This window comes from Cydia fagiglandana, unplaced genomic scaffold, assembly GCF_963556715.1.
Source record: "Cydia fagiglandana unplaced genomic scaffold, ilCydFagi1.1 SCAFFOLD_38, whole genome shotgun sequence".
Lineage (NCBI taxonomy): Eukaryota > Metazoa > Arthropoda > Insecta > Lepidoptera > Tortricidae > Cydia > Cydia fagiglandana.
The window spans coordinates 2,373-24,623 of record NW_026946799.1 but is presented as its reverse complement, the minus strand read 5'-3'; the positions used below and the strand labels follow the sequence as shown (position 1 = coordinate 24,623).

The window sequence follows — 22,251 nt, the reverse complement described above, 5'->3', positions numbered from 1 at the left end:
TGGAACACTGAAAGAAGGAAAAGGTTGATTTTGCACGTGTTGGCGACAAATTAGTTGAATTAACAAAATGATGGGTTAAAGCAAAATGAACAAATTGTTGTTTTTACAGAAAAGTTTTTGTTGATATGAAAACAGTTGTATTTACCTATTTGTACATGTTGGCGTAACAATTCCTGCAAAGTTTAATAGGTAATTGTTGATTTTACTGTTCAAATTATTGAAATAACAATTTAAATAGTAAAGTTAACAAAACAAATACGTTAAAACAACAAAAGATATTCAACCATTTGTTAATTACCAGAAACAACAAAATAAATTTGTTAATTATGTCTGTTCACAATAGTTGACTTTAATATAAATGTTAATGTTGGAATCAAGCTGATTGGCATAACCCTTTCAAATGTTTCTCCCAACCGTTCCACAAACAATAGGGATAACAATATAAGCAAGTAATAACCACAGCAAGCCATAAAGCTAAATCAACACGTTCGAATGGTGAAATGAACACCCGAAATATGGTTAAAATAACGATATGAACAAGTTAAATCCTTACCAAAAAAAGGCAGTTGACACAACCCTTTGAAATGTTTGTTTTATTCGTCACACAAACAGTTGAGATAACAATATTAAACAGGTAAAAACTACAGTAACACATAAAGCTAAATCTACATGTTCGAATGGTTAAACTAACTCACACGCTGGGGTTAAAATAACAATATAAACAGGTTCAGTAAAATACAAAAAAAAACGATTGACATAATTCTTTCTTGTGTTTGTTTCAACTGTCACACAGAGAGTTGGGATAACAATATACATAGGTAATAACAACATTAATACAAAAAGCTAAATCAACCTATGCGAATGGTTAAACTAGTCCTTTCAAGTGTTTGTTTCAACTGTCACACAGACAGTTGGGATAACAATATACAAAAGTAAAAACAACATCATACGAAAAGCCAAATCAACCTGTTCGAATAGTTAAACTAACCCTTTCAAGCGTTTGTTTCAACTGTCACACAGACAGTTGGGATAACAATATACAAAAGTAAAAACAACATCATACGAAAAGCTAAATCAACCTGTTCGAATAGTTAAACTAGTCCTTTCAAGTGTTTGTTTCAACTGTCACACAGACAGTTGGGATAACATTATACAAAAGTAAAAACAATATCATACGAAAAGCTAAATCAACCTGTTCGCATAGATAAACTAGCCTTTTCAAGTGGTTGTTTCAACTGTCACACAGACAGTTGGGATAACATTATGCAAAAGTAAAAACAACATCATACGAAAAGCTAAATCAACCTGTTTGCATAGTTAAACTAGCCCTTTCAAGTGTTTGTTTCAACTGTCACACAGACAGTTGGGATAACAATATACAAAAGTAAAAACAACATCATACGAAAAGCCAAATCAACCTGTTCGAATAGTTAAACTAACCCTTTCAAGCGTTTGTTTCAACTGTCACACAGACAGTTGGGATAACAATATACAAAAGTAAAAACAACATCATACGAAAAGCTAAATCAACCTGTTCGCATAGATAAACTAGCCCTTTCAAGTGGTTGTTTCAACTGTCACACAGACAGTTGGGATAACATTATGCAAAAGTAAAAACAACATCATACGAAAAGCTAAATCAACCTGTTTGCATAGTTAAACTAGCCCTTTCAAGTGTTTGTTTCAACTGTCACACAGACAGTTGGGATAACAATATACAAAAGTAAAAACAACATCATACGAAAAGCTAAATCAACCTGTTCGAATAGTTAAACTAGTCCTTTCAAGTGTTTGTTTCAACTGTCACACAGCCAGTTGGGATAACAATATACAAAAGTAAAAACAACATCATACGAAAAGCTAAATCAACCTGTTCGCATAGTTAAACTATCCCTTTCAAGTGTTTGTTTCAACTGTCACACAGACAGTTGGGATAACAATATACAAAAGTAAAAACAACATCATACAAAAAGCTAAATCAGCTTGTTCGCATAGTTAAACTAGCCCCTTTAAGTGTCTGTTTTAACTAACACACACGCAGTTGGGATAACAATATACAAGGATAAAAACAACATCAATACAAAAAGCTGTATCAACCTGTTCGAATGGGTAAAATAGCCCTTTCAAATGTTTGTCTCAACCGTTCCACAAACATTTGGGATATCAATATAAACAGTTAAAAACAATAGCACGACATAAAGCTAGATCTACGCGTTCGAATGGTTAAACGAACACCCGAGTTAAGGTTAAAATAACGATACGAACGGTTTAAATCCTTTAAAATAAAAGTCAATTGACACAGCTTTATTGAATTATATTTGAGTGATATAAAGTTAGAATGTAACTGTGTGATCCTTGTATTTCAACCCGTACAAGATTAGAACCTTTTTCATGTAATGTCATTGAGTTTTTCTTTATTGATTTAAATGCCATCTAAATGAGTGGCCATCTAAACGTTACGGTCACGTGATCGCTGTCTCGAGTTTATCATTTTTTCCCCACCTCAAAAAGTGCCCAGCGCCGCTAAAGAAGTTTTCACTTCAAAAAGTCAATTGACACAACTCTTTTTAATGTTTATTTTATCCGTCACAAAAACAGTTGATATAACAATATCAAACAGGTAAAAACTACATGTTCGAATGGCTAAGCTAACTCACGTGCTGGGGTTTAAATAACAGTATAAACAGGTTAGGTCCAGTACAAAAAAAAACGATAGACATAATTCTTTCAAGTGTTTGTTTCAACTGTTACACTGACAGTTGGGATAACAATATATAAAGGTAAAAACAACATTAAGCTTTGAACCGTCATTTGAAGCCTAACATAAATAAATAATTTGAGAGTAGCAAACTTGATTTCCTGTAACAGATCGGTCAAACCACGAATACTCCCCACTCCATCCCTACCTTGTGACGTCAGGTCCTGTGCACCAGGTGGGGCAACGAGGCAGGTAGCGCTCGGAGCCCTCGTCATTGGCTCTCAAATATGAATGTACACAATGAAAGCGTTTTAATGGTAGGTAGGTAAAACGCTGCTATTAATACAAAAAGCTAAATCAGCCTGTTCGAATGGTTGAACTAGACCTTTCAAATGTTTGATTTAACCGACACACAAAGAGTTGGGACAACAATATAAACAGTTAAAAACAACAAATAATTAATAATAATAAATAAATTTGGCCTATATACGTCCCACTGCTGGGCACAGGCCTCCTATCATGCGCGAGAGGGCTTGGGCTATAGTCCCCACGCTAGCCCCATGCGGATTGAGCAGTACCATCTTTACCATAAGGGCACACGGGGCCCGTGCCCAGGGCCCCCCAGACAGTAACAGTATAATATATGATTACCCATAGTAAATACTCGCTACGCTCGTGTTTCAATTTTGGAGTCTTTCGCTTGCTCGGGTATCAATATTAGCAGGAGAAGTTAAACATATGTTGCCACCGAGTGAAACACAAAATTTTTCACCACACCAACACAAGAAAACTACTAACTGTAAATTAATATCAAACAAAATCAAAGCAAATCGATTCAAAATGAATGTTATTAAATATTTGTCATTCAAAATCATCATTTAAAAGCTAATTCTACCAGCAAACCTAAGAAAACAACTTAAAATTTGCATTAATCAAATGTAAACTTTGCCTCACATGTGAATAAAATGCAACTTTCTTATTCGTTTTTGAACAATCAAAAGAGCCTTTGCCATCTGGTGTGGTAAAAATAACATGATAATACTCGTTTCGAACCTAGAAATGAGCCCGCGCGAACGAAATTATAAGTAGGTACTTACTTACTTACTTCGTTTTTTTACTATTAGAAAGAATTCCATCGAAGTAAGCGTGCAGTTTTTATCAGGTTCTTTAATTGTTAATAATAGGTAATGGAATTATCTAACGTAGCATGGTCAATACTTATAATTTACTTACTTCAAAATTTTACCCTAAATATGCCTGATTTGGAACCACAACTTTTTTTCTGTGAAGTTCTTTCTAATGCTAAAATAATGAAGTAGGTAAGTAAGTAGGTATAAGAAACAGTCATCAGTCATCACCTGTACGGCTACCACCAGTTTTGACATTGACATAACGCTCACGTTTACGTAACTTACTTTCTATGCATCTCGCTCGTACTCGCATATGCGAGCAATAGTGGAAGCGAGATGTACAGAAAGTAAATTACGTAGACGTGAGCGTTATGTCAATGTTAAAACTGATGGTAGAGGCTCTGCACGACGCGACGCGCATCTGCAAAACTCAAAATGTTCCGCCGGGCGAATATTCGACCGACGGTCAGGCTAAATGTCCGGTATCCGGTTAGTATCCGACCAAACAACTATCCCTTGCATCTCTACATTCGATTACAAACAGAACCTAGAATAATTTTCACCAGAATTCACACAAACAGTTGGGATAACAATAATATAAACAGGTAAAATCGACATCAATAATATAGTTTATACTTGCTAAGCTGTATTAGCAAAGTCGCATACGTATTTTCTGGTTTTCCTTATTATTTTTAAAATCGCAACTCTTTTCACATTTTTACATTACTTTTACAGTAATATCGCTTTAAGTACGTGACCCCATTATTAGGCGCGGTTTCGCTTTAACGCGAATTTCAAATTTCGCGGATTGCATATGCAGTCATTTATTTACGTGTTAAATCATTTTGTCGAACATCGAAGTTAATTAATAATAAAAGGATATCCGTCTAGCTAGCTCACGTGCGAGAAGCATGGCAATAGGTTACCTACTTGACTTGCGTTCGTTTATTTAATTTTCGGCAGTATTCGGTTTTATTCGCTGTTACTAATGTTCACAATGTTAAGTGACGTGCCATCGCCATCGAATTTCTAGTGTAACTCTGACCTCCAAATACGCGGATTTATTTTTAAATTGCATATCTAGTTATAGTGGTTATTATGGTAAAAAGTAAGACAAAATAGGTGTCTTTAGAATAGACAACTAAGACGGCGGCGAAGGACGCGTCTTAAAGGACGCCATACACGGTACAATATTTTATTTTACTCTATTGCACCGCACCGCGACCTTGGTGCGTCGCATCCATAAGTGAGAGCGAGTAAGAGATATCTGTTTCTCTTTTAAGATGCCGTTTGTATTTTAAGATGCTGTTTGTAGTATGTTCATATAAGAATTTTGCGATATTGGTTTGTATACTTGCTCAAGCAGATCTTGTCAGTAGAAAAAGGCGGCAAATTTGAAAAATGTAGGCGCGTAGGGATATCGTCTCATAGAAAATTTGAATTTCGCGCCTTTTTCTACTGACAAGATTTGCTTGACCGTCTATATCTTAATATAGCATGCAAAGATATCTTAACATAAAATTTCCATATCGCTGGATAGGTAGAAAAAATATTTGTTTTAGAAAAGAACAAACATACGGACAGACAGACAGACAGACAGACATGACGAATCCATAAGGATTCCGTTTTTTGCCATTTGGCTACGGAACCCTAAAAATGTGTAGGTATTCATCACATGTCAAAGACCGTGGCGGTACTCGATACATTATGATTGGACCATTAAACGCTTCTGTCGTTTTTTTACTTATGGGTCTGCAATTTAAAATCACAATTTCAATTCTAAATATTAATACCTAAACCGCTACCTAACGAGTAATATTACACAAATAACCCACATTTTTTTTATTTCAATAGTTATCTTATTATTCCCTTTTAAAGCCCAGTAATAGTGCCATTACTATCTCATTAAATTTACTCCAATAGGTACCAATAGAAAGTGTGCGCTGACACGCCATGCGTTGCGTGTATGGAAACCTTTATTCGAAACTCGTGCGCGCGAACGGGTGACGACGGAGGCGACGCTTGCGCAACCCCCGCCCCCGCGCCTCCGCCCCACCGGCCAGTCCGGCCATCGGCGACCGCCAGTTTATCCGAATTCGTGCAGCGATGTGTACATGTAACTAGTGATACATTATGACGGGAATAATGGATTTAAACATTGGTGGGTAAGAACACATTATGATTGTTATGTAATTAACTCTAATTGTTATAAATTAAGAAGGTAATAGGGTTTTTATTTTTTAAGGTCTCGTATATTTGCATGAATGGGGCATTTCCGCGGAAACCATTAAACGCTTCGAAGGTACGTGTTTGTTATTTTCGTTGTCGGATTATTTTCGTTTTTTTTAGTGTTAGAAATTAGGTAACCAATGTTGGCGTGTCTTTTTATTGGAAAATGCTTTTAAAACATTAGTATAATATATAATTTGAACTATTACTTATGAAAGCGAGCTTGTCGGTCGCCATCTTGTTTAAATTGCTTCACGGTAAATTTCTGTGTTGTTTTATCTCATGAATCTTGTACCTTTAAACGAGCAATTATTGTTATTTATTTATTTTTATATTTCGTTGATCTCGGAAACGGCTCTAACGATTTCAATGAAATTTGGTATATGGGGGTTTTCGGGGGCGAAAAATCGATCTAGTCTAGCTAGTCTTATCTCTGCGAAAACGCTCAATTTTTAGAGTTCCGTACCCAAAGGGTAAAACGGGACCCTATTACTAAGACTCCGCTGTCCGTCCGTCCGTCTGTCACCAGGCTGTATCTCACGAACCGTGATAGCTAGACAGTTGAAATTTTCACAGATGATGTATTTCTGTTGCCGCTATAACAACAAATACTAAAAACAGAATAAAATAAAGATTTTAGTGGGGCTCCCATACAACAAACGTGATTTTTGACTGAGGTTAAGCAACGTCGGGCGGAGTCAGTACTTGGATGACCGTTTTCTTTTTTGCCGTTTTTTGCATTATGGTACGGAACCCTTCGTGCGCGAGTCCGACTCGCACTTGCCCGGTTTTTGAGTTTTATAATGTTTTCCGAGCAAAGCTCGGTCTCCCAGATATTATTGTTAACAGTGCAATACTTAACATATTTCAGATAACAATATATCCCTCGAATTAATGAAATGTATGAAATCTGAAGAGTTACAGGAACTCATTCCGAATATAAGAGACAGAATTTTGTTCAAATCTGGGTTGGAACAGCTCTACAAAGTTATAGACGTACGTACCTATTGTTTACTTACCTGTCAACCTTTACTTATTAAGTAGTTGAATCAAAAGCTGTGCTTTTGTTGAAATGACACATTATTCTTAGTTAAAACCACAGTTTTCCTTTCTTTACTGAAATGGTTATGGTTGCAGGAAACGTCAACGGAAGCGGCAACAACAAGTGACATAGATTCGAGTAATGATGGTATATCAGCGCCGTGTAGTCCATCAGGGCGTGCGTCCAGTTTATCCAGTGTGTCCAGCTGTAACGAGAACCCTCGATCCGGAAAAAATCCACGCGTAAGTGTTTGAGCATTACTTAACTAATTTATATTATAAAACAAAGTTCTCTGCTGCGTCTGTCTGTATGTTCGCGATAAACTTAAAAACGATTGCACGGATTTTCATGCGGTTTTGACCAATACCATTCGAGTGACGCGACTCTTTCTTTGGTTGGACTGTAGCAAAGAGGGGCTGGGACTTAGAATTTTTATTTATTTTAATTTTAATTGTCATTACTAAAAAAGTGATTATTTCATCAAAATCTTTTAAATAAATCGTCGTCTAGTACCCACAACACAAGCCTTATTGAGCTTACTGTGGGACTAGGTAGATCTGTGTAAAATTGTCCTATAAGTAATATTTATTTTATTTTTATTTTAAATTATTCTAAGTGTTTTGCAACCCATAGGGGTTGCTTGGTTTTGTTCCTTTAATTAAATTTCCTATTCCCAGAAACGGCCCGACGGCCCCTCTTTGGTATTACAGTTTGTTGGGCATGGGTTGTGCACACCATCTTTACAATAGGTTAAAACTACATGTCCAAATTGTTGTTTACACGAATTTTAAGGCTGCGGACCGCGTGCGTCCAGGCCCCTATTTCACCAACGTGACAGGTGCGACAATTCGACAAGTCTCATTGTTGCTGACGTCACAGGCATCCATGGGCTACGGTTATCGCTTACCATCGGGCGGGCCGTATTCCTGTTTGTCACCATCATTGTATTATTTAAAAAAACTTTATTATATCGGCAAAACACAGGCATTTCTCTTGCGATGCTTATGATGATAATGATGACAATTGTCACAAGATTTCAAAGAACTTTCGGTAATTCTTGACAGCAAATGAGTTTTGTGCCGGAATGTTGTGACAATTGTCGTATTTCTTGTGACAATTGTCATTAGCTTCGCAAAATAAGTACTTATTAACTGGCGATATAGTGGAGTTTTTTTTAAATTAACATGTTGGTGGCACACAACCACACCGCCCATCTGATGGTACGCGGTTACCGTAGCCTATGGAGGCCTGTGACGTCAGTAACAGTGATGTCGACAATTGCCGGACCTGTCACGTTGGTGAAATAGGGGCCAGTCCGCGGCCTAAACGTTCCGTCACACAGGCGCGTTTTCCGGGCGGGACGTGAGCGTTTTGTATTAAAAGCGGCGCGTCCTGTGTCCTGTGTGACGAAGCCTTTAATAGAGTTCCGTAGGTCTTAATAGGGAAGCCTTATAATTTCGTCATGTCTATCCGTCCGTCTGTCTGTCTATCGGTCTGTTAGTCTTTATAAACCCCTGACGCAAAAAGAGGGGTAAGTAATTAAAATTTCACGTGTCTTGTGTGTCTGTCTGTGACATCTAAACGGATGGACCGCTTTTTTTAATCGAGATGATTCTTAGCTAAATTGTATCAAAATCTGTTTAGCCTTTTTTGAGATATTGAAGTAAGTATACAAGTACGTTCCCTACAGGTGGCATTAAAAAATCCTAAACTGTATAAGTAACAAATTGTTGTTTTCACACGTAACACTAAATATTCGAAACCTTTGTAAACAAACTTAGTTATGCAGTTACCACAAAGCTTTCTCGGTATTAATTGTGTATCCACTATATTGTCTTTATTTATTTTCTGATTCTTATTCATAGGAAATCGATATAACAACAATTTTGAACGATAATAACCACGGTAAACTAGTTTTGGCACGTTTGAAAACGTGCAAGAAGCTCGACGCTACTTTTAGATCCCATCTAACCAAAAGTATTGTTGAGTGGTACCTTAAGCATAACGAATGCATGAAAAAGGAAGATTTTATGGTTATAGCTGAAGCAATTCAAGTCTTTATTCCCACGGAATTAAAGGTTACCTACTTTTATACGCATTATTCGTAGGTAGTTATTGCATGTAAGTAATATGAGTATACAAGTGTTCCAAAAACCAGCGTTAAAATGAAAAGGTCTGATATAAGGCAGCTCATTTACGTCATTTATGGTCACCCTCTTTGTTTTATCCAAATTGCTTTCTGTACCTATCAATCTTACAATTCTTACATATTAGTGCGATAGAGACAGATACAGTTGTCGTAGCGCAAAAGATTGGCATGTTGGCTATTACGCGCCCGTGGTGCCTAGCCAAGATGGCAATTTTTGTTTTTAATTTAATAACCAAATCATTAGGTACATTACATAGGTACAAATTTCGCCGTTCTGGGGGTATTAATTTAATAACCAAATCTTTAGTACAATTTAGCTGTTCTGGGGGCCTTGCCAATATGCCAATCGCTTGCGCTCCGACAACGAAGCGCTTTCTGTCTCTATCAGACTATCACTCTTACATATTAGGGCGATACAGATACAGAGATAACGTTTCGTTGCCTTAGCGCAAACGATTGGCATGTTGGCTACGCACCCAAGGTGCCTAGCTAAGATGCCAATTTATGTTTTTAATTTAATAATAACTAGAGATGCAACGGAGAGTTGTTTGGCCGGATACCGGATATTCGGCCTGACCATCGGCCGAATATCCGGTATCGAATATCCGAATATTCGGCCGGCGGAACTATACCTACATTTCGGTTCTTCAGGTGCGCATTGTGCAGGTTTTGACCTGTTTCGTAGTTAACGATCGCGCGGATTCATTTCTGGGTTCGAAATAAGTGCGCGTGCAAGTGAGTGGAATGTTTAAATTGTTTTAAAATAATAAACGGTTTTTATAGTCCGTGGAGCTCACGACATAAAAGTGTGATATACGGCAAATGATGATGATGGAATTTCCTTTTGCAGAGTTGCTCCTTTTGACTCACAGATTGATTTAGGAGGGGGAGCCAACCGGATTTTTGATGCAACATTTTGACTTAAGGGGGGGTGCCCTCCGAAATTTGTAAAAAAATTTGTTTGGCTATGTGCGCAAGTTTGGTATAATTTTCGGGTAAATCAAGGATGCTAAATTCATTTCTGATATTTAATTTAAACGGTTTCATATAAATAATTTGAAAAAAAAATTCAATTTTATTTTTTTTCGATAAAATGCCAAAACTTTTCTTATTTTTATATATACACAAAAAATAAAAATTTCATGAAAAAGCCCTACTATTCCTCGTTATAAAAAGTATACACATGGTATATTTATGTCTAAAAATATAGAGAAAAAAAATGAAATGTAGACCTACTTTCGACCACCAGCTCACTGAATAGTATACAAATATATGAGTTACAGCTATGAGAATTACGGCGTTTGATGATGATGAGATACCCACAGATAGGCATAGTGAGTCCTTAAAACCCTTAGATCATTTTAGGAATGGGAGCCACCTTGATTTTTGGTGCGGTGTGATTGAAAGGGTGGGGATGATTTGTCCCATACAATCATAAATTTATGAAAGCATCTGTTTAGGTTTCTGCATTAAGTTTGGTGTCATTATCGAGTAAATTAAAAGAAAAAAAGAGCAATGGACTAATAGTTACATTATTTCGTATTTAAAAGATTTTACTGCCTAATATATTTGTAAATACTCTTTAACATTGCTTATGCTTGGTGCACAACGTAATCCGATTTAAGGGACGTAACTATACGGAGGAAAATAATTTAAATATTAGTCAATATTGACATTATTAATTTGTATTTTGAATACTTAATTACCTAAATGATTTCTATCTTTTGATTTACTCGAAAATGTCATCAAACTTATTGCAGAAACCTAAACAGGTGCTTGCGTAAATTTATGATTGTATGGGACAAATCACCCCACCTTTCATCCCGACTGTATCAAAAATCAAGGTGAATCTCCTTCCTAAAATGATCTAAGGGTTCTAAGGACTCACTATGTATAGTAAAAAGGGATCTCATCATCATAAATTGCTAAGCTGTAGCTCACACCGTTGTATCTTGTTCAATGGGTAGTCGAAAGTAGGTCTACATTTAAATTTTTTTGGTCACATTAATGTAGAATAAATCTGCCATATGTATACTTTTTATAACGAGAAATAGTAGGGCTTTTTCATGAAATTTTTATTTTTTGTGTGCATATTATAATAAGAAAAATATCGGCTTTTATTTGGAAAAAAAAATAGAAAGTTTATATTTTTCATTTTTTTTCAAATTATTTATATGAAACCGTATAAATTAAATATCAGAAACTAATTTAGCATCCTTGAGTTACACGAAAATGATACCAAACTTGACCAAATAGCAAAACTTTATTTTTTACAAATTTCGGGGACCTCAAGGGAAAATCAAGGGGACCCTTGAGTCAAAATTTTGCATCAAAAATTCGATTGGCTCCCCTTCGTAAATCAATCTGTGAGTCAAAAGGAGCAACTCTGCAAAAGGAAATTCCATCATCATCATTTGCCGTATAATTAAGTGAACACCAGGGACTATAATAGTAAATGTTTTAAAATAATAAATAATAAACTGTTTCTTAGATCCAATTTGTTTACTCAGAAATCACGCAATGTTACTTTCCGGTATCCGGCCGAATAGTAGGTTACTATCCGGTATCCGGCCGGATATTAAAATATTGGCCGGATACCGGATAATAACCATATCATTAGGTATTACAAATGGTACAATTTAGCTGTTCTGGGGGCCTAGCTAACATACCAATCGTTTGCGCCACGAGAACGAAACGCTATCTCTGTCTCTCTATCGCACTAATATGTAGGTAAGATTCCAGTGACAGAGACAGAAAGCGCTTCGTTGTCGGTTGTCGGAGTGTAGGCGATTGGTAACTTAGCCAGGCCCCCAGAACATCTAAATTGTACCTTAAGATTTGGTTATTAAATTAAAAACAAAAAAAAATATCTTGGCTAGGCACCTTGGGTGCATGGGTGCGTAGCCAACATGCCAATCCCTTGCGCTACCACAACGAAACGCTAGCTCTGTATCCCTATCGCACTAATATGTAAGAGTGATAGAGATAGATGACTATATACAACTCTACGGAACGTTAACGATTGGCATGTTGGCTAAGCACCCTGATCGGATGATAGAACCGTACTCTTCTTCTTCTTCCTCCTCGCGTTGTCCCGGCATTTTGCCACGGCTCATGGGAGCCTGGGGTCCGCTTGGCAACTAATCCCAGAAATTGGCGTAGGCACTAGTTTTTTATGAAAGCGACTGCTATAACATAACATAAAGCGTGGTCGTGCCAGATAGCATCTTTTTCGTGAATTTATACAAAATCTTCCGTGGTCGTGCTGTATAGCATCACACACACAATGATGGATTATATGTGCCTTATTATCAGCCCTTTTCGTTTTGACGTTGGTTTATGGGATATCTTGTATAAGTATAATTAGATTAGTGTTGCTTCATTGAAAATGTAATAGACGCTTAGCTAAAATGTATGTAAGTAGATAGAGATAGGCATTATGTATGTGATGTACCAAGAGGGTGGACCAAAATCGAAGACAACGCAATCGACGCCTTATTTAATGCAGTGCTACGCAACGTAAGCGCAGACCGCAATAACGTACCTTTCGACATGGTTTGTCACATTTTACCCTCTCAAGGGATGATTCCCGAGATAAAAAAATATGTTCTTATAACGTTATCCTGGTTAGAGTGGATTTAAAAAAGTTTTTCTTTATAATTACTCCTAGTAAATTTGTTCATCTTTGCAAATCATTAAAAAAGTTAACGAAAAGTAATTGAGTAATTTAATTACGAATTAATGTAATTGCAATTGCAAACTACACAGAAAATTAAATTTTATGTAATTAAATTACAAACAATTAAATTATATGTAATTCAATTAGTAATTAAATTACTCAAGTAATTAATTACGCCCAACACTGATAATACGAGTGAGATGCATAGAAAGTAAGTTACGCACACCGCTAGCGAATATGTCAGTGTCAGATCAATGTCAAGCTCGTGGTACTGAAGTTAGCTAACTACGAGTATAGTTACGTCACAGCGTTTTTGTCTGTTTTTAGGAGACATACTACATACCTGGTTTGAAATACAACAACAAATATAGACCTGCCAAAGGAAAACTGATAGATAGGTATAATAATCAAAGGAGACTATTAAAACGAGAAGGTGTTCTTGGCCGGAAAAGAAAACTTCAAATTGAAAATATTGATCAGGAACATTCAGGTACCTACCTAACTACTTACATGTTTAGGCCAGTAAACGAAGGAATTACAGCGGAAATAATACGTGTATAATAAGTGTGTGTACGTGTATAAAAAGGCGCGAATATATTATTAATACATTTTAAAATATTGATCCTAGCGAAAAAGTGTACTGAATGTTTTTTGTAGATTTCTTATGTAATAGATTTTTTTTTTGCTACGGGCCACCGTTTAAGAGTTATTTACGAAAAACTACGAAAAGTGACCTTAAAACCCCCCCTACCCGTTAGCTTCACCCCCACCCCCCGGTACTTTTAGTATTTTCTTTAATACACCATTACCTACACCCATGCTAAAATTGGCTTACACACGAATTATTTCCCCCGATTGGCAATGTTTGGTGTTCGTTTGGTGTACTAGTTTACAGAGTCAACACCAAATACACTTAAGATCAATGTAATCGGGTCACTATGTATGGAAAATCCTGATTTCATTGCTCAGGATGATAGCAGACAAAGTAGCCAAATGTATATCTAAGTCGCAACCCATCTTAAAGGGGCCCACTGATTACCAGTCCGCCGGACGGTATCGGCCTATCAGTTGTTCGGAGCTGTCAACTTTTTGTTCCAACTGACAGGCCGATATGGGCCCCTTAATTAAGTACCTTATACTAAGGATTTGTTGCAAAGTATTTGGCCACATTGTCTGCTCTTACGTGTTTTATATTTACTTTTCATGTGTTGTTTTGCATTTTACTTTTTTACTAAAACATCATTATCTTCAGCAGACATTGAAGAAGACGAGGAAACCGTTATATGGCTTCAGTACAACAAAGAGCCGTTTCAAGAAGTAAAAGATAAATGGCTGCAAACTAGAAAATATCGCATACAAACAGATTACAAAAACTCCACCAAAAATTTGCAAGACATATTAAAGAAATACCCCTTGTTAAAGCAGAGTTTTGGCTTTCAGCTTGTAAGTATACATTTTTATTAAAGCGGTAAAATAGTTATTCCTGTGAAAGTTAATTTAGCGCCACTTGCACCATTCTACTAACCCCGGGTTAACCGGTTAAACCTGACTTACCAGTACAAATTGAGACTAAGTTAACGTTTTAACCGCATAACCTTGAGTTACGGGATGGTGCAAGTGGCCCTAAACGATTAAGGGCCACTTGCACCAATCACTAACCCGGGGTTAACCGGTTACTCATACTCATTTATTTATAATATAATTACATATTACACGTCAAAATTGATATTAAATTAGGTAAATTAAGTAAAACCTGGAGTTACCACGATTACCAGTACAATTTGACACTGGGTTAACGGTTTAACCGGTTAACGCCGGACTAGTGGGATGGTGCAAGTGGTGCTAACGGATTAACTATTTTGTGACAAATATTATCTTTCAGCACTGATTAGTATTTAATATTTTATATGGTTTGCAGATTGAGTTGGACTTTGAATACAGCCATCCTAAAAGGGGCATCTCACTGTTTGTGAAGTTTCCAGAGTTTTTAGAAAAAGCTAATGCTGCTTTTATTGGCGTGAAAGTATTTCAAGATTTGAAGATCCTCTTCAACAACACAACACAAGAAGGTAAATTTTGCCTTTGGTAAATTTTATCGCGAGATAGAGATAGATTTCTCTTATGTGGATGAATCGAGAAATTGGGCCACTGCAGGAAAAAACATTAGGTTGCTTTTACCTTACCTGATCTTATACATAATAATCGTCTTTGTTTTACATGACCATATTATATAATAAGCTCTAATAAGTAGGTACCTATAATAAAATAAAATTCACTAATAAAATTTAAATTTAATTTCAGACACGAAAACATTTATTGCTTTGTCCCTACTTTGTGGGAAACTTGTCCCGACTGTCGGCAGATCTGATAATAGAAGGAACGATAAAAACGAAAAGGTAAGATAGCTGATAGGTTTTGATACATTTATTGTAAATTAGTAAACATCCCTACAATGGAACAGGCACCAGTAATTTAAACACTGGCAAGATTTTACCATAAACAGGAGCCATAGAACTGCTTAAGTTTGATGTTTCATTGATTATTCTTTGTTTTAAAATTAATGGCACCATACATCCCATCATGACTGGAACAAAAAAAACATAGTTTTTATTTGTTATATTGAAACCATAAAACATAATGGACGAATAGGACATTCAACTTTTAACTCGTAAAGTGGTAGAAATTTTACAGGTGCCGAGAAAATATCAAAATGCTCCAAATTTTCTTTTAAATGTCACACATGTCTGGTTCTCCTAACATAGGTTTATTAATCGACCTCAAAAAAGTCGATGGTTCACAGATAGTTCACAGTTCGTGGTCTCTATTTTATCATACAGTTATTTACTCAATGTTTGTTAAGATTTTTATATTATTTATTTACTTATATTACATATATTGACCCTTTGCTTATAAATGTTTCTGTTTTTAGCGCTCGTCAAAGGATTTGGCTGACCAAAAAAAATATAACAAACCGACCATATTAGAATCACGTGACAGCTTGATATTGCATGTGAAGGTAAATATTTTTAATTTAATACCTTATTTTGTATACTATAATAATAAAAAATATTTCAGCATATACACGTCCCACTGCTGGACACAGGCCTCCTCTCATGCGCGAGAGGGCTTGGGCTATAGTCCCCGCGCTAGCCAATGCGGGTTGACGACTTCACATATACCTTTGAATTCTTCGCAGATGTATGCAGGTTTCCTCACGATGTTTTTCTTCACCGAAAAGCGTCTTAGCTAAGAATATAAAATAAATATAAATTAAAGGTGACAATCCATTTCCAACGACAGCTGCACTACTGTTTATTTTACTATGTAAATTGACAATAACACCGACGCGTTCAGTACCAGTAGTGCAGCTGCGGTCAGAAATGGAATGTTACCCTAATGCTGGACACAGGCCTCCTCTCATGCGCGAGAGGGCTTGGGCTATAGTCCCCGCGCTAGCCAATGCGGGTTGACGACTTCACATATACCTTTGAATTCTTCGCAGATGTATGCAGGTTTCCTCACGATGTTTTTCTTCACCGAAAAGCGTCTTAGCTAAGAATATAAAATAAATATAAATTAAAGGTGACAATCCATTTCCAACGACAGCTGCACTACTGTTCATTTTACTATGTAAATTGACAATAACACCGACGCGTTCAGTACCAGTAGTGCAGCTGCGGTCAGAAATGGAATGTTACCCTAAGCTAAGTACTCCAAGCATGTACCTATTGAATATTTTTTGTAAGAAATATACAGTTTACATTTTATTATTTTCTAGACTGCTAAATATCAAATGATATTTCGTACGTAAGTTCCGCAAAACTCACTAGGACGAGCCGGGCTTTGAACCCGCGACCTCCAGATTGAAAGTCGCACGCTCTTACCGCTAGGCCACAAGCGCTTTTTATTGTGTATACTAAACCTGTAAAATGTAGATATTTCAATCGGCATATTCGGCAAACCATGAAGCAAACCCAATTTTTGGGTTTGTCTTATTCGGAATCACTGATGTCAAATGTGTAATAAACTTTTTTTTTTGTTTTAGACTCAGAGTGACATTCAGAATTGCCTTGCAACACGTCGGGATATCCACCTTAAGAAAGGACTCACATGCCAACCAGTGGTAATTTGCGTCGGGCCAGACGTCGAAAATATTACGGAGTTCTACGTCAATTTTGATGACGTCACTTACCAGCTGGAGTCTCTTTTAAAAGCTGTTGACATTTGCTTCAAAACCTTTCATGTATTTGATATAAAATATCCCCGCGAGAGTATTCAGCCGTGGATGTTCATACAACGGTACTTTTATGAAATTCACACGCCACAAGATCATACATTTCCGAGTGTTGCCACTTTAATTGCAGATTTAATGTAAGTTACTATCAATGTTTCTTTAGTGAAAATGACGTTTAATTGCTTTATCTGTAATTCCGAGTTAAAATCCCTGAAAGGTTTGTTTTTACATTTTGACTTGAAACATAATAATTTATCTGAATATAGTTGTGCACAGTCTACATGCAACAGACGCTTTCAAAATATAAAAAGCTATAAGAGACATCTACTCAGTCACAATATCTGTAAGCGGGGTAAATCTCAATCTAATAATGCTACTAATATTAGAACACAAAGAAATCATACACACACACATTGTGAATCAAGTGAGCCGAGTAGTAGTTGTATTCTCCACAATGAATCCGAACAAAATAATGACTTTGAAGTAACATGTATTGAAAATTGTGAAACAGAAATATTACGAAATGATACGTTACCTAATTGTGCTTTTTCACAAGTTTCAAAGCTAACCAGTTCAGACGACATAGCTGATACAAATGAAAAAACCGTTTATGATAACAGCCATATTGAAAATTTACAAAACAAAGCATTACAATTTGCTTTGTCCCTTTATAGCAATCCAAATTTAAACAGGGCTACGGCAGCAAACATTTTAACTGAAATAACACAGAACATAACTAAAGTGATTGGTGAGACTTTAAGTCATTACATGTCAGATGCTGTAAACAACAGTTCTATTCAAGCTGTAATTGATGTATGTTCCACTCCGTTTGAAAAAGTTGACACAGAATGGAAACTTTTACAGTACTTTGAAGGATTAGGTTGTTATATTAAACCCCAGCAATATATAATAGATTCTTCTGTGATACCATGCTTACAAAATGGCTCTAACATATTACAAACTAAAACGGCCAAAGGGACAATGGTGTCACTGAAGGAGTTGTTTAAATGTTTTTTTGAACTACCATCCGTGTTTGAATCAACTTTAACAAATATGGAAAATTTACAGAGTCAAACCGGAAAGCCACTGAGCAATTTCATTCAAGGATCTCTATGGAAATCGAAAATTTTAGGTAGGAGTGGAATATTCATCCCTTATTTTTTATATTTTGATGATTTTGAAACGGGCAATGCTTTAGGCAGCCATTCAGGCAAACAGTCCATCGCAGCCACATACTTGAGTTTTCCAACTCTTCCGTTGGAGTATTTATCATTATTGGAAAATATACTAGTTGCGTCACTGTTTAACACATCCCTAAAAAAGTTTGGTAAAGATTCACTTTTTCATTTACTTATCAGTGAATTGAAAGATTTGGAAACAGAAGGTATTGATATAGTAATTGAAAGTAAAACACAAAAAGTATATTTTGTCCTTGGTTTGATTATTGGCGATAACTTGGGCTTAAACTATTTGTTAGGATTTAGTCAATCATTTTCCAGTAATTATTACTGCAGAATTTGTAAAACTCACAAGTCAGTAATGTGTAAACAAACAGTTGAGTCAGTTTGTACTTTGAGAAACAAAGACAATTATACTAAAGATTTAATTTCAAATGACCCAACCGGAACAGGCGTATACGGAGATAGTATTTTCAATACTCTTCCAACCTACCATGTAACTGAAAATATGGCAGTTGATATCATGCACGATATTTTTGAAGGTGTTTGTCATTACGATATATGCAACATGTTATTGCACTATGTTCATAGGACTAAATTATTTAGTTTGAGCACTTTAAACAGCCGATTATCATTATTTGATTATTCTGCCAAGGAATTAGATCAAAAGCCCGCAACGGAAATAACCATTGACAATTTAAAAAATAAAAAATTAAAAATGAGTGCATCTGAGATGTCTTGTTTCGTTAATATTTTACCTTTTCTTATTGGAGATCTCGTTCCAGAAGATGACAGAGTCTGGAACTTATTTTTGAACTTGTTAAAAATTATTGATATTTTGTTAATGTCTGAAATTGACTGTTCAACAGTAGAATATCTCAAATATTTAATAACAGAACACCATGAACAATATCTCGAATACTTTAATGACACGTTAAAGCCTAAACATCATTTTATGATACACTACCCTCATATTATAAAACGTATAGGACCTCTAAAGCACATTTGGTGCATGCGATTTGAAGCAAAACACAAACAATTAAAACAAACTGCTTATAATACATCATCTAAACGCAATATACCTCTCACTTTAATGATAAAACAACAGTTAAACGTTGCACAAAGAGTTCATACTAGGCAGGGTTTCTCTGACAGACTTACATGTGGAAGCGTTGATAACACTACAATGATTCCTGAATTAACCAACGCGACAGTAAACGGATCTAGTATACGTGATATTCGAATAAATTGGGTGACAAAATATGGCACTATGTTTAAGCCTGGTTTAATTTTTACCATTTTCAATGAGCAAGAAGTTATATTTTACAAAATTGTTTATATACTTAAATTAGAGCCAGCCATTTTTTTATTATGTAAAGTTCTTATTAATATTGGTTTCAATGACCACCTTCAAGCATATCAGCTACACGAAACTAATTGCACGAGTAATTTTGAATGCCTTAAATTAGAGAACGTTACAAGTCTTCCAATAGTTCCTCATTTGGTGCCTAATGGAGATATGTATTGCAGGGTGAAATATTAATAGTTATACCTATTGGGTATTTTATTATGTTTAACATATTTCAGAAAACAAGGTTTCCTTCAAATTAATGTAAAGTATGTAATCTGAGGAGCTGAAAGTCCAACTCCATCTGCAAATCATAAACCAGCTGCTTACAGTCATAATTCATACATTTTCATAAGATAGTGTACATGCAGGTTCATACAGGTTTACATATAAGTAGAAATCAACTACCTCATTTGGTACAAAATTATTAATATCTGCAATTAAGGCGGCATCACTCGGTTTATGTTCTTCTCTCAAAACTCTGGCACTCTGCTTCAACATTTAATGTACCGTTAGAAAATAGTACTGTTTTACAACTTTCAAACGCTATCATTTCTATGTTTTATATAAATTTTGGTATATAGGCGCCACTATCTATAGAGCAATAGGGCACTTTTCAGCCGTCCTAATATAAGGAAAAATAGGGGCTATTCCCACTAGTTACCACCAAGCTGTTACCAGTGGTAACTACTGGGATTTTTTTCTCCACCTTTTACCCTTTTTGTTAAAGTTCAAACCTAATAAAAACAGTATAAATTGTATCGTATAAATACAGAGTAGTTTAATAAATAATGATATGTCCATTAGTGTTCCAGTAAACTGCCTTAAAGTGATAAATAATAGTTTGTTTTTAACTGATTTGTATGTTCGTCCGTATAATTAATTCGAGTTACAATTAATAAGATAAATCTCATTCAAGCGTTAATTTCTCATTGACTATTTTAGTTTTTGCACTTGCACGGGTAAAACTGTTTTTATTTTTATTTTTAATCACTTTTAAGGCAGTTCACTGAAACACTAATCGGCTTAAGTATAATTATTTATTAAAGTACAATATATACAGCGTGTTTGGTACATCGTTTGCCAAATTAAAACGGCAGATAGGTTGAGTCATTTGCTATCTTCTCAGGCCTAGAAATGTTTAATTTGGTGCAAAAAAAATTCTTCCCTTCTATGACAGTTTTTCGTACTTAAATTTCAAATTTTTATTTTCGTAGTTGTAAAAAAATACCATGGCCAATTTTGTTTTTCTAGGTATGAGAACATAGCAAATGACTCAAGCTATCTGCCGTTTTAATTTGGCAAACGATGTACCAAACACCCTGTATATACAACAGTATATATACTGTTTTTATTAGTTGTTGAATTTTAGTGGTAACTACTGGGAAAAAAATCCCAGTAGTTACCACTGGTAATTGGTGGTAACTAGTGCGAATAACCCGAATAATGCAATAACTATATATTATATGAGATTGATACATAGTTACTGCGTATTTTATTAGGACGGCAGCTTTGTGTAGTAAATTTTTTATGGCAGAATTGCTTGTAGGGAGGTGGCTACCTTTTAGAGTGTTTTCCATAGTAGTCTATTTTATAATAAATTATATATTTTGTTAGAGCCAGCCATGACTGAGCAAATACTAAATAAGATTAATGAATGATACACATGAGTTGCGTTCTCGCGCGCGACTCCATACTTGAAGTCGCGCCAGATGTATGGAGTCGCGCGCGAGAACGCAACTCAGCCCACCTACCCCATTGCGATTTTGTAGTCGTTTCGCAGTTGAAATCAAGGCTCTGAACCGGTTTTTTCTTCATACAAAAAATACCGGTATTATTACGTTCTTTTTCGTTCTTTGGTTTTATTATTTCATTTTTGACAATCTAATAATAAGAAGTTGTTACCTAAATACATGATTCAGTCCTACGTAAAGAGCATAAAATAATTAAAAATATTGGGGCTATTTTGGGTTTTACAAAAAACCGGTTCCGAGCCCTGATTGAAATGCAGTCGAGCTATTATATCTTTTCGTTTTTAGATTTGAACATATTTAATCTAATATGCTACTATATATCCCAAAAACCATTTTGTATTTCATGACCCATGTTCCGTGGGAAAAGTTGTTCAGTTTTGTGAGTACCTACTGTACTGTCACTAGGTTTCGGGTTAAGTATACAGGGTTTTTGTAACACCTTGAATATATATTCGCACATATATATATATATATGTATAAAGCATCATAATATGCGCGCCACCTAAACCTAATTCGATTTTTTTTCTACCTGTGGTAGGTTCAATTGTTTAAGAATAAACTTTTTGTCGTATGAATCGTTTTTTAATGTTCTTTTTACAGTACTTGCTATGCCGAACCAACTTGTTTTCTTAGTTAGGCTATAATTAACCTCTATTTTATTTGACTGAAAGTTATGTGTACCTACGCATGCAGAAGATATTTTTGTTTAGTGTCGTGTCTACTTCCTATCTGTGTGAATTTGACTAATGTGTGTAAATTTATCAAAATATTCAAGGAACTTATGTAATTATATTGTATTAACCTAGAATC

The 22,251-nt window shown here is 35.6% G+C and overlaps 1 protein-coding gene across 3 annotated transcripts; it reads left to right on the top strand.

The window, feature by feature from the left end:
* Positions 1-5,909: 5,909 nt before the first annotated feature.
* On the top strand, positions 5,910-22,016 carry LOC134679525 (uncharacterized). 3 transcript variants are annotated; one of them, XM_063538478.1, is made up of 11 exons: positions 5,910-5,989; positions 6,074-6,130; positions 6,929-7,053; positions 7,195-7,341; positions 8,965-9,177; positions 13,255-13,417; positions 14,183-14,370; positions 14,846-14,996; positions 15,229-15,323; positions 15,857-15,943; positions 16,973-22,016. In XM_063538478.1, the coding sequence occupies exons 1-11, from the start codon at positions 5,962-5,964 to the stop codon at positions 17,300-17,302; spliced, it is 1,584 nt and encodes a 527-aa protein (XP_063394548.1). In that variant the 5' UTR covers positions 5,910-5,961; the 3' UTR covers positions 17,303-22,016. The 3 variants fall into 3 exon arrangements, with proteins under 3 accessions (XP_063394548.1, XP_063394547.1, XP_063394549.1); XM_063538477.1 differs by having other exon boundaries at positions 14,180-14,370; XM_063538479.1 differs by lacking the exon at positions 8,965-9,177 and having other exon boundaries at positions 14,180-14,370.
* Positions 22,017-22,251: the final 235 nt, after the last annotated feature.

What these genes read in the sequence shown, in the direction of transcription:
- LOC134679525 (XM_063538477.1), top strand. Translation starts at nt 5,962, where the DNA reads ATGACGGGAATAATGGATTTAAACATTG. An exon ending in AATAATGGATTTAAACATTG is followed by an intron (nt 5,990 to 6,073) that starts GTGGGTAAGAAC and finishes TTATTTTTTAAG; the next exon opens with GTCTCGTATATTTGCATGAA. An exon ending in GATCCGGAAAAAATCCACGC is followed by an intron (nt 7,342 to 8,964) that starts GTAAGTGTTTGA and finishes TCTTATTCATAG; the next exon opens with GAAATCGATATAACAACAAT.